Source organism: Nicotiana sylvestris, chromosome 11 (assembly GCF_000393655.2).
Source record: "Nicotiana sylvestris chromosome 11, ASM39365v2, whole genome shotgun sequence".
NCBI lineage: Eukaryota > Viridiplantae > Streptophyta > Magnoliopsida > Solanales > Solanaceae > Nicotiana > Nicotiana sylvestris.
Window position 1 is genome coordinate 92885399 of NC_091067.1, and position 12942 is coordinate 92898340.

The 12942-nt window shown below is 38.6% G+C and overlaps 1 protein-coding gene across 1 annotated transcript; it reads right to left on the reverse strand.

The window, feature by feature from the left end:
- Positions 1-8568: 8568 nt before the first annotated feature.
- LOC138881331 (uncharacterized) lies at positions 8569-11429 on the reverse strand. The gene is made up of 4 exons (XM_070161547.1): positions 10980-11429; positions 10202-10754; positions 9426-9616; positions 8569-8688 (listed from the first exon to the last, which is right to left on the reverse strand). Exons 1-4 carry the CDS (start codon positions 11427-11429, stop codon positions 8569-8571), a joined length of 1314 nt encoding a protein of 437 aa, XP_070017648.1.
- Between the last annotated feature and the right edge of the window lie 1513 nt (positions 11430-12942).

Below are 12942 nucleotides of genomic sequence, written 5' to 3' on the forward strand. Positions count from 1 at the left end.
AAATTACAACTTGCTTATTATTATTTGAACAAATATGTAGGATCTTTTAACGTTTAATACTTAAAATTTTATTAATATTTCATCTTATATAAAAAAAATTATTTGAACTCATTGAAAATAAAAGCTTTATTCCACAAAAATATAAATACACTTCAATATTCAAAATTTGAGATGATTTAAAACTAAAAGTTTCAGAAATAATATTTATTTATTTATACTATTATAGAAGTATAAAACTCCAGTACAAAATATTTGTCATCGACAAAAAATGAGTGAAATCAACTCGAGAAAAGGACAAGGGATGAAAGTAAAGAGCAAGGCACATTATTAAACTTTTAAACTCTTGTTATAAAAGTAGCTTAACTTCATTCTCTATATAAAATATCTATTTTGGAATCTTAATAAATTAATTTAATATTATTTTCCTTATTTTCCAGAAAAGTAAAAAAGTAATTGATTTGTTACATGATTGTAATTGGCATAAAGTTTTTATACTCTATTTTATATCAACTGAAAGAGTGCGCTCTTAGTTCTGTTAAAAAGATCGATTGTCCAAAATTATAACTAATATTAAAATTCTCATTATTTTCTTATATTCATTACTTGTCTTTTTTAATTAATAAAAAATTAATTATCTTGTTATATAATAACATTATGAATGTAGCATTTATGAAGAGATGTTAGGTGAAACAATAACATAAGATATTTATTTTTGATATAATAAATTATTTGTAATTACAAATACTATATAACTAATCCAATTAAACTCATCATTTTTGCATGTTTCAAAACATATTGAGCTTAACTATTGTGTCACAGTAAATTAATTCGTATTATTTAAACATATATTGCATTTATTTTAACTTCAATTGCTAATTTTCAATAATTTTTTCTTCTTATATACGATTAATAATAATTGACGCAATACACACGTGCAACGCACGTACACTAATACTAGTAACCTTATATTGTGGGTGCCCCATAGCCTTATCCTATAGAATTCCATCCCATTCTTTAATTGGATATAGGAAAAGACATAGCTGGCAACATAATAAGAAGATTGAATCCAATTCAAACATGGACTTGGCCACCGTCGTTAACTAATTGAGACCAACTAGGATTTGATTACAACAATCATCCCACATCGACACTTTCACGTTTCAGCAGCCACCTTTGAGATCTATATAAACCCATGCGTCGTATTTGTTTAGCATCAATTCTCATTATTTGCAAGCCATATTGAGTCTAGTTTTGCGGACTCGGAAGCATTGACGCGAAGGTCATTTCTTCTTCTTTTCTTGTTATTTTCTTCTTTTGTCATTTTTTTTGTAGGGCAATCAAGAAAGATATGTTCTTGTTCAACAATATGATCCACGCATGAAGAAGGCGGCCTTAGGGATAGGTACTCATCCTTGCCCAAATATCAAAGAGATTACTCTCAATGGCCCGACTATCGGAGAGATTACTCTCAATGTGGCTCGACTATCGTAGAGATTACTCTCAAAATGACCCGACTATCGGAGAGATTACTCTCAATGTGGTCTGACTATCGGAGAGATTACTCTCAATGTGACCCGACTATCGAAGAGACTACTCTCAGAATGACTCGACTATTGGAGAGATTACTCTCAAAACGACCCGACTATCGGAGAGATTACTCTCAAAGTGATCCGATTATCGGAGAGATTACTCTCAAAATGACCCGATTATCGGAGAGATTACTCTCAAAATGACCAGATTATCGGAGAGATTACTCTCAAGGTGGCCCGAATATCGGAGAGATTACTCTCAAAATGACCCCACTATCGGAGAGATTACTCTCAAAGTGGCCCGACTACTGAAGAGGCCAACTTAAGGTGCAAAGGGACTCATATGTCCACCTTAAGATTGGAAAGTTATAGTTCCTTTTAAGGACAAACCCACGAAGAGGCCGACTTAAGGTGCAAAGGGACTTATATGTCCATCTTAAGATTTGAAAGTTATAAAGCTTCAACTCAAAGACTTCATGGACTTGATGACATTGACTTGAACACTTGGAAAACTTTGAAGATTCGGCGGACTTTGCAGACTTCAACTTGGAGACCGACAAACTTGAAGATTCGGCGGACTTTGATGTTTCAATCTGAAAAATTTGAGGGCTCAATTACTTCCACTTGAAGACCGACGAGTTTGAGGACCTCAACTTGGAGACCTGGAGGGCTTAGATATCTCAACTTGAAGGGTGGCAAACGTGAAGACTTCAACTTGAAGACTGACGCACTTGAAGATTTCAACTTGGAGACTTCGAGAGCTTAAATGTTTCAGCTTCTCTTTTGTTTTACATTGTCCGACTTTTATCTTAGTCGCATAATTTTCAGATTTAAGCGCTTGAAATAAAAGATTCATATTTTGTCGTGGGAGAGTCCGAATAATGAACCATTTAATTTCTTGAAAATTAGACTTCAATATCTAAAATATATTCAAAATTTAAAATAAAACACCTTCAGAATCGCCCCAGATAATATTTTGAAACCAACTTTAGATTCCACCACGTTGAAAATTTCAGATTTGCATAGTCTCACCAAAAAATTCATATCTTGGTGTAGGAACATCGAAATTACAAACCGTTAGATTTCTTGAAAACTAAGACTTCAAGATCTAGAACATATCCAAAATTCTCAATCAAACAACTTCAGAATCGTCCTAGATAATATTTTGAAATCAACTTTATATTGCATCACGCTACCAATTCCAGATTTGCGTAGTCTCACTAAAAAATTCATATCTTGGTGTAGGAAAGTCGAAATTACACGTTTGATTTCTTGAAAACTAGACTTCAAGATCTAGAACATATCCAAAATTCTCAATCAAAAAACTTCAGAATCATCTCAGATAATATTTTAAAATCAACTTTATATTGCACCATGCTATCAATTCCAGATTTGCACAGTCTCACCAAAAAAATTCATATCTTCATGTAGGAACGTCAAATTACAAACCGTTTAATTTCTTGAAAAATAGACTTCAAGATCTAGAACATATCCAAAATTCTCAATCAAACAACTTCAGAATCGTGTCAGATAATATTCCGAAATCAACTTTATATTGCACCACGCTATCAATTCCAGATTTGCGCAGTCTCACCAAAAAATTCATATCATAGTATAGAAAAGTCAAAATTACAAACCGTTTGATTTTTTGAAAATTAGACTTCAAGATCTAGAACATATCCAAAATTCTCAATCAATCAACTTCAGAATTGTCTCAGATAATATTCTGAAATCAACTTTATATTGTACCACACTATCAATTCTAGATTTGCGCAGTCTCACAAAAAAAATCATATCTTGGATTGGAAGCCTCGAGATCGGAAGATATCTTGCTTGCCATCAATCGAAATTTAAGAGCTATATTATCACAAAAATCTTGAGTTCAAGTCTCACTAAATTTGAAACATTGTGTCAAGCAATCTTTTCCTTATAGTTGTGTTTCCGTTTGATGCCTTGCTTCTCTTCCCCTTTTTTTTTAGGCAGAGGGCGGACATGGAGACCAACGAAATTGAAGGTTTGGTGAACTTGAAGGCGTAGATAATCCCTGGACTTCAATGCAAATACTTGACATCATTATAAAATTATCCCATTGAAGATATCAATTTACCATAGAGGGTTGCCCCCTTTAAATCAAATGAGATCAAAGTTCAACAGGAGGATGGCATTTCAGCTTGATCTTACATTCCTTCTTACTTTATTCGAACAACAATTGGGGCAATATGTATCTTTTGAACTTATGCAACTGAACTTAGAATGAAACTCTAAGCTGCCTACGTACCTCGGTGAAGAGGATCAAGTCATATCGTAGTTAAGACTAGGTGATTTTTTTTATATTTTTATGTCCTAACTTTTGCCTAGGCCGTCTCTTTCGAGGATTTTAACCTAGCGGACTCTTTTTTTTGTGGGGCCGTACATAGTTTAGACTCATGCGGGCCAGGAGTGTAGCAACATGCAGTTTAGGCTCATGCGTCAAGGAGCGTTGCAACTTCAAGGATAATACTTCTTCAAAAACTTGCCATTGATAGGGCCGATTCTCATGTTATCTGCATCAACTAGCTTGTAAGCCCCACTTGAGTAAGCTTTTGGTACGACATATGGCCCATCCCATTTTGAAGTGAACTTCCCCACAGGTTTATGGGAAGTAATTATGGGTCTTTGTACGGCAAGGACTTGATCTCCTACTTGAAAGGATCTCGGGTGAACTCTTTTATTGAAGACGTGAGACAATCGAGCTTGATAACATTCAAGACTCTGTTGAGCTTCCAACCTCTTCTCATCAAGAGCCTCCAACTCTGCTAATTGAAGTTGAGCATTTTCTTCATCAGTGATCCCTTCTTGAATAGCCAGTCGTAATGAAGGTATTTGATGCTCAAGTGGCAAGACAGCTTCGACTCCATAAAGGAGTGAATAAGTAGTCGTTTGTGTTGGCGTGCAGTGAGTCATCCTATATGCCCATAGAGCTTCTTCCATATGGTCATTCCAATCTTGTTTGGATTTGGAAATGACTTTCTTTAGCAAGTTTCATAGAGTTTTATTGAATGCCTTAGCTAGATCATTGGCGGCGGCATTTTACATCGAAGAGTTACATTGCTTGAAGCCAAAGAGATCACAAATCTTATTCATCAACCTATTATCGAATGACTTTCCATTATCTGTTGTTATGTAACGAGGAATGCGTAACGACCCGACCGGTTGTTTTAAGCATTTGCACTTCGCTCGGTTGTTTGAGGGTATAATTAGCTCCGTATGAAGTATTATGACTTATGTGAATCATCGATTTTTGGTTTTCAGGTTATTTGGAATTGATTTAGAAGAATGATTCTCAGCTAGAAGCTTTAAATTTGAAAGGTTTGACCAAGTTTTGACTTTCTAGAATATGACCTTGGATTGGATTTATGATGGTTCTGTTAGCTCCGTTGGGTGCTTTTGGACTTAAGAGCGCGTCCGAATTGTGATTTGGAGGTCCGTAGTAGAATTTGGCTTGAAATAGCGAAAGCTGAAATTTTTGAAAGTTTGACCGGGAGTGGACTTTTTGATATCGGGGTGGATTTCAATTCCGGAAGTTGGATCAGGTCCATAATGTCAAATGTGACTTGTGTGAAAAATTTGATGTCAATCGGACATGATGTGATAGGTTTCGGCATCGGTTGTGGAAGTTTGAAATTTCAAGTTCATTGATTTCGAATTGTGGTGTGATTCGTCATTTCGATGTTATTATGTGTGTTTTGAGGCCTCGAGTAGGTCCGTGTTATGATATGGGACTTGTTGGTATGTTCGAATAGGGTCCCAAGGGGCTCGGGTGAGTTTCAGATAGGTTTGGGTTGTGTTGCGCTCGTTTTTTTAATGTTTCGACGTTGTTTTTCAAGCATAAATGGTACTACATTAAGCAAATGAGCTCCAATTTTTTTTATTAAAGCATTAGATATTTATCGTAATTATGGATCCATAGCAAAAAGAATCGTCAAATTTGGATATCGTATGAGAATTTTATGGTTATTTTACTAAGAATTGGGTCGCGAAATTTTTTTTCGATTAATTACAAAATTGCCACTGAATTCGTATTTAAAAATCTGCACTATTTTCAAATATTGAAACCAACATATCTCCTTCAATATAAGGTCAAATATTCAAGAGCCTAACTTGACTTAAATTTCACAAGAAATCTATTGGAGATATCAAAAGCGAGTTTCAGGATTGTTTGGCATGAGAATCGAGGCAGAATAGCTCGCAGAAAAATATAGAAAACAAGGGTTTGTTCATTTGGTCATATTTTGAGTTGGGGAGCTCGGATTTGGGCAATTTTGGAGGCGATTTTCATCATATGGATTGGGTTTCGAGCCGTTCGGAGGTCGGAACTTGCGAGATTGCATTTTTGGAGCATCGGTTGGCTTGCTCGGTATTGAAATTGGCTTGTTTGAGTTAAGTAATGATTGTAAATCTAGTCTTGAGGGTATGAAACCCTGGATTTCACATTATTTTACTACTTTGAGGTGACACACATGTTAGGTGATCGGCGTGTGGGCGTGCACCGTTGGAGATTGTGACTTGGTCCATCCCCTAGCAACTATAAAGTTGCGTATTTGACTTAAATTATCGGATACTTATGTATTTTAAAAAGAATTTCCTATAAATTGGGCTGGATGCATATTTGGGCCTTGTGCCAGAGCTGTTTGGACCCTTAGGGGCCTTTTCTTATTATCCTCTCACTATTTTTGATTTAAGATCTATACTCAGTCATGTTGTGTTTACTGATTTCATAACTCAGTCTTTTTACTCTGTTTTGATGCATAAAATTATATTTTGGGCTGAGCACCCTATTTTACTGATAGCCCGAGTGGCTTGAGAGGTTTCTGACTGAGTGAGGTCGAGGGCTTGGGTTGTGAGGGTATTATGGGATCGGGCTGCACACCGCATATTGTTATTGATTCATGATTTTTGTGAGGCCGCGGGCCTGATTGATTTATGCCACAAGGTGGCTTGTTATGAGGCTGAGGGCTTGATTGATTTATGCTACGAGGTGGCTTGTTATAGCAATTGCGCTGTAGGAGCCCCTCCGGAGTCTGTACACCCCCAGTGAACGCGGATACCCTGAGTAAGTGATACTATGTTTTGCCCGATGGGCTATTCTTGATTTATGTTGTGCCCGAGGGGCTGTTTATGAGCAATTGTGAGGTAATGCCCGAGGGGCTGTATATGAATGACTATGAGGTTTGCCCGAGTGGCTGTTTATGATTCATGTTTGCCCGAGGGACTGTTCACGAGTGATGTTTGTCGAGGGGCTGTTCTTGATTTATGTTGCCCGAGGGGCTGTATACGAGTGAGTTTTGCCCGAGGGGCTGTTTATGTTTTCATCATTTTTACTCACTGTTTCATCACTTTGTTGAAAACTGGTGAAAGATGTTTTAAATGGTTTTACTGAAACTAGATTTAAATAAGCCGAGTTGATTCAAAATCCTGATTTTAAAAGTATATTTTACTGAGATTTCATGATATGAATTGTATATGTTTTATTTCTCGTCACTACTGCTGAATCTCTATTTACTTTTATTACTTACTGAGTTGACGTACTCACATTACTCCCTGCACCTTGTGTGCGGATCCAGGTATTTCTGAACCCGGTAGCAGGTGTTGATTACTCAGTGGCAAGTCCATCGGAGTTAGTATGGTAACTACCTAGCGATCGCAGCCCTGCTTTTCTCCCTCCTTATCCTCCCCTAGTTGTATTCAATTATTTCCATGCTATACGTCTTGATGTTGTCAGAGGGTTGTAGTAGATGCTCATGACTAGTGACACCCCGATGTCGGGCTTTCTTTCTATAATATTGTTTTGATTTAAATTCCTTATGCAGTTTTATTGTTAAATAGATTTGGTTGTCTTAAAAATAAATATATTGATTGGTTTTGGTAGTGTGTCGGCTTTTCTAGTACCACGTTAGGCGCCATCACGATAGGGTTAGTTTTGGGTCGTGACAGAATACCAAAGCGATAAATAATGTTTACTCGGATGAAATTTGCAACATTTTCCTTCTTTACTTCCTTAAGAGCAACAGCTTCAGCCCGTTTTGAGAAATAGTCGGTTGCATCCAGGATGTATACTTTCCCACCAGAGGACTTTGGCAATGTTCCAACAACATCCAATCCCTAAGCGTCAAACGGCCAGGATGCCACAGTCGGGTGAAACACTTCAGGAGGTTGATGAATAAAGTTATTCATGGAATTGACAAGCCTTTAATCTTCGAGCGTAGTCCAAGCAATCTTTTATCATCGTTGGCTAATAATATCCCATCCTTTTTATATGAAAATGGAGCTTTGGTCTAGACTGGTGTGACTTACATACCCTAGAATGCGCTTCTTGCAAAGCTTGGAGTGCTTCATCTTCCTCTAAGCATCGCAAGAGTACTCCCTCGAATGATCTTCTGTATAGGGTATCTTTGTAGTAAAGGAAGCAAGGTGCACGACGTTCGATTTCAGTTCTTCTTCGCGGATTTTCTAGAAGTATCCCACAGCATAAGTAGTCGATAATGGGTTGTCGCCATTTTTTTTTATCGTCTTCAGAAATAGCGACAAGATGCCTGAGTTCATTTTCTTCACCTTCAGCCTCATTTGGCCGTGGTACTGCCTTTTTTGGCAGATAGTAACTTGCGCTTGATCATGTCGGGTTAACGATGAAGATAGGGTAGCTAAAGCATCCGCCTTCTTGTTTTTTTTCCTTAGAACATGCTGAGTAGTTACATCACCAAGCCACCCCATTAGTTTTTTAGTGTAATCATGATATGGGCGTAGTTTAGGCTTCTTGACCTCGTAACTACCAAGAAGCTGATTGACTACTAACTGAGAGTCACCAAAGACTTGTAATTGTAACTGCTTCATTTTGGACAGTCATTTCAAGCCCAAGTATTAGTGTTTGATACTCAGCGATGTTGTTAGAGCATAGTTGCGTCAACCTAAAAGAGTAGGACAAAACTTCACCTTGAGAAGTGACAAATGCTACCCCAGCACCAGCTCCTCTACGATGTGCAGCACCATCAAAGTACATCTTTCATGGAGGTTGAACTTCAATGGCCATTGCGTCCTCATCAGGTAATTCGTCAGTTAGCTCCCAATCATCAAGTATAGGGTGATCTGCCAAGAAGTTTGCTAACGCTTGTCCTTTTACAGCCTTTTGAGGGATGTACATGATTTCAAATTGTTGAAACCTTTGGTACCACCTTGCTAGTCAATCACTAAGGACGGGTTTTGACATCACGAACTTTATGGGATTCGCTCTAGAAACCAAACGAACGACATGAGCTTGAAAGTAGTGCTTCAACTTTTGGATTGAGAAGACTAGCGCCAACCATAACATTTCAATTAGCGAATAATTCAGCTCATTTGGTGTCATCATCCTACTTAAGTAGTAAAGGGAGTTTTCTTTCCCTTCACTATTTTCTTGGGCCAACAGCGCTCCAACAGACCTTTCTTGTGCTGAAATGTATAGTATCAACAGCTTTCCAAGTATAGGGGCTGCCAAAACTGGAGGCTTCATCAAGTAGGATTTAATTCTCCAAAGTCATTACTACATGCTTGGTCCCATTTGAAAGGGACACCTTTTTTCATAAGGCGACTGAATAGTTGGTACCTCCCAGCTAGGTTTGAGATGAATCTCCTAAGGTATGCTAACTTTCCTTGCAGACTTTTCAATTCATGAATATCCCGAGGCTCAGGCATCTTAAAGATTACATCTACTTTGGCTTGATCAATTTCAATCCCTCGATGTTAGACAATAAAACCAAGGAATTTTCTAGAAGTAACTCCAAAGGCACATTTTAATGGATTCATCCTAAGTTGGTACCTCCGGAGCAACTCAAACACTATTCTCAAGCCTTTCAAGTGGTCACCCTTCTCTCTTGATTTTACCACTAAGTTGTTAACATAACATTCAACATTCTTGTGGAGAAGGTCATCAAAGATATTCTGCATAGCTCTTTGGTAAGTAGCACCAGCATTCTTCAAGCTAAAAAGCATTACCTTGTAGCAATAAATACCCTTGGGGGTACAGAATGCAGTAAGCTCTTCATCCTTTGGCACCATGCGAATTTGGTTATAGCCTGACAAACCGTTCATAAACGAAATTGCCTCGTACCCAGTAGTAGTATCGATCATCAGTTTTGGAATGGGAAGTGAGAATTTATCTTTCGGACACGCATTGTTAAGATCCCTAAAGTCAATGCTCACTCAAATCTGGCCATTTTTCTTCCTCACAGGGACAATACTTGAAACCCATGTTGGGTATTTAACTTCATGAATAAAGCCAGCTTCGATGAGTTTGTTAACTTTGGTTTCAATAAATGGAACCAAGTCCGGCCTAAAGCACCTTTGGGCTTATTTAACAGGGCGAGCGCCATCTTTGACTGCAAGGTGATGGACTGCTACTTTCGGGTCCAAGCCAGGCATCTCTTTGTAACTCCAAGCAAAGACATCCCTGAACTCCTTGAGTAAATCAATATAAGTGCTCTCTTAATCAACTTCTAGTAAAGCACTTAGGTAGGTGGGTCTTGGTTCTTCATCGGTGCCAAGGTTAACTTCTTTTAGGGCATCAACTGTCGTCTTCACTCTTTCTTCAAGTTCAGGTGGAGCATATTTTGCATCTTCATCTTCTTGAGGGTCCCCATCATTGAAGGATATGTGATAACACGGTGAAATATCTTCCAATTCTACATTATCCTCCATTGAAGATGGAACACCATTCTCGCCTTGTACAGTAACATGATACGAAGAACCCACACTTTCTTCATCTTCATCACATTTCTTAGTGTGGACCATAGTATATGGCTTTACCTTCAGTACTTCTTTACATGAAACCACAAGTTTTGTTTGTCGCCTCATTCTAGAAGGAACCAAACTTTGGAAATCCTTAGGGATCTTCTGGATTTTGGGCGAAGCGGGTGTTCTTATGCTTTGAAAATTTCTCTGGGACTTGTTCCCCTTCTTTAATGGACCCAATCTTTCAAACACTGAGGTCCTCGCAGGTGATTTTCCAAGTCGATCAAAGATAGAAGGCTTGTTAGAAGTGGTCGATTCATCTTCTACAGTGATATAATTATTGCTCGCCCTTCTTATGGAGATGCGCACTAGCGACAGTTGCTTGTATTCTAAACCTTCACGTGGTTGCCTCATTGCAGCTTTTGATGGGAGCTTCCCTAACTTTGACGGCTCATTGGGATTGTATCCAACTTTTGCAAATAGCTTGTAAGCGTTAGGGTCAAAACCTTCATCTATTCGCTTTGTAGGGAGTGCCACATTCTGCAAACGATTTTGGGCTACAAACCCTGCAAGCGGCTTCGAGGACAACTTTACTACCTCAATTCATTTTACCGGAAGAGTTAAATCCTTTAGCGTGTTAGTTTGGAGATTAGATGATGCGCCCTCGTCTTTCTTCCTTTTAGGGACATATTGGAGCGTAGGACTTACTTTTTTTCCATAAGATGCAATATCCCCTTTATGATATTTATTCACGTTGGCGTGTACCTCCTCAGTAACAACTTTGGCTTTACCAATAGTCACCTCAACTCTTTTAGTTGTGGGCTCGTCATTCTTGCTTTTCATGCCATCATCAGCTTTTATCTCCTTTACAATGCGGTTCTTTAAGTAGAACTTTGCATCGACGAAGTGTGACTCTGCCTCGGTGAATGGCTCATCATTAGTAACTATCTTCTTCTTGACTTCACCCTCATAGTATTTTAAACATTGATGGTAGGTAGATGGAACCACTTTATTCTCATGTATCCAAGGCCTTCCAAGCAAGACATTGTATGAAGTCTTCACGTCGATTACATGCAACCATGCACTTGATTGCATATCTTCAATGGTGATTTCCAGCCTGATCGCGCCTATGACTCTTTGCCCATTTGGTTGAATCATTGGATCATCACACGACTTTCTGAGAGTTCAATCATGGGAATACCAAGTTCTTTCACAGTGCGAATTGACAAAATGTTCACTGAGGATTTCCCATCAACCAAAATTCCATTTAATCTTTCATCGCACATATAGCCATCCAGTTATAATGGGCGATTGTGAAGAGTGTCAATCTAGTAGAAGATCGTCGTTTTTTAGCGTAACCTTTTCCTCGCATGCATTAGCTTCTTGATGAATAGACTCGATGAGCTTTTCTGAAGATGGTGCTAACGGTAGGCCGTTACTCTTTTCTTCCCCTTTATCGGCATTGCAACAAGAGGCTTTAATACCATCACGGGAAATCTTCATACGGAACCAACATGGCAAGAAATCCTCCAAGGTCACTGGATGTCGTGGCTTTTGGGGATTGTGCACCTCCACTTTTGCTTTCTTTATGTGCCTAATTGGATTCCATCTCCTCGGTCTCTTCACCATTATTTTCCTTGTTGGTTGTTCCATTGATCCTTTTTGTGGGCTCCTTTTATGGTGCCTACGACGAGTCACCAATGTCCAACCTTCATTATCCTCAAGTTGATTGACTTCAGCTTTGTCATTCTCCAGTAATTCTTTATCTTTACTTTCTTTAATACCACATAATTCATCCGGAATAAATAAGCAAAGGTGATAGAGACTTGGTTTGCGTTTGCTTTCTCATCTTCAAGCACGGTCTTCTTTTCGCGAGCCAAGTCCATGACTTTGTCCTTGAAGACAAAGCACTTCTCCAGAGGGTGGCTCACAAGTCGATGGTATTTGCAGTAATTTGGGTCATTTGTTTTCCCAGCTTCATTTGGTCACTTTATCTCTGGAAGCTCAATGAGATTTAACTCGAGGAGTTCTTCGAAAATGGTTGGCACGTCAGAATCCAGAAATGGGTACTCTTTTTCTTGCATTTCTTTTAGAGTCAACTTTCTGCTTGGCTTATCTTGAAAAGAAGTGGATTTCATACTCTGCTTCTTGCTCACCTTCGTCGTGAACTTCGCAGGTGACGTGTTGACATTCATAGCTTCTTTGCTTTAAGACTTGGGTACGAACTTGCCACACTTCCTGACTTCTTACTTGCCATTCCCTTTGTGAGGTTCATAGATGGGTAGCCTTTCATTTTCAGCGGAGGCCATGCTCAATTCCATGTCATGGGCATGAGTTACAAGTTCTTCAAATGTGCTAGGCTTGATACCTTGCAAGATGTAGCGCAATACTCAATGCATGCCTTAGATGCACATCTCTATGCCTGAAGCTTCACTAAGCCTGTCTTTGCAGCTGAGGCTTGCATTCCTCCAATGATTGATAAAGTTGATAACTGGTTCCCCCTTTCGTTGACGAGTATTTGTAAGTTCTATCATACTTACAGTACGTCTAGTACTATAAAAGCGATTGAGGAACTCTTGCTCTAGTTGATCCCAGATATCGATAGATCCAGCCTTGAGGTCTGTGTACCCGTCAAAAGCATTTTTTTTAGCGAGTGGACAAACTACTTGAT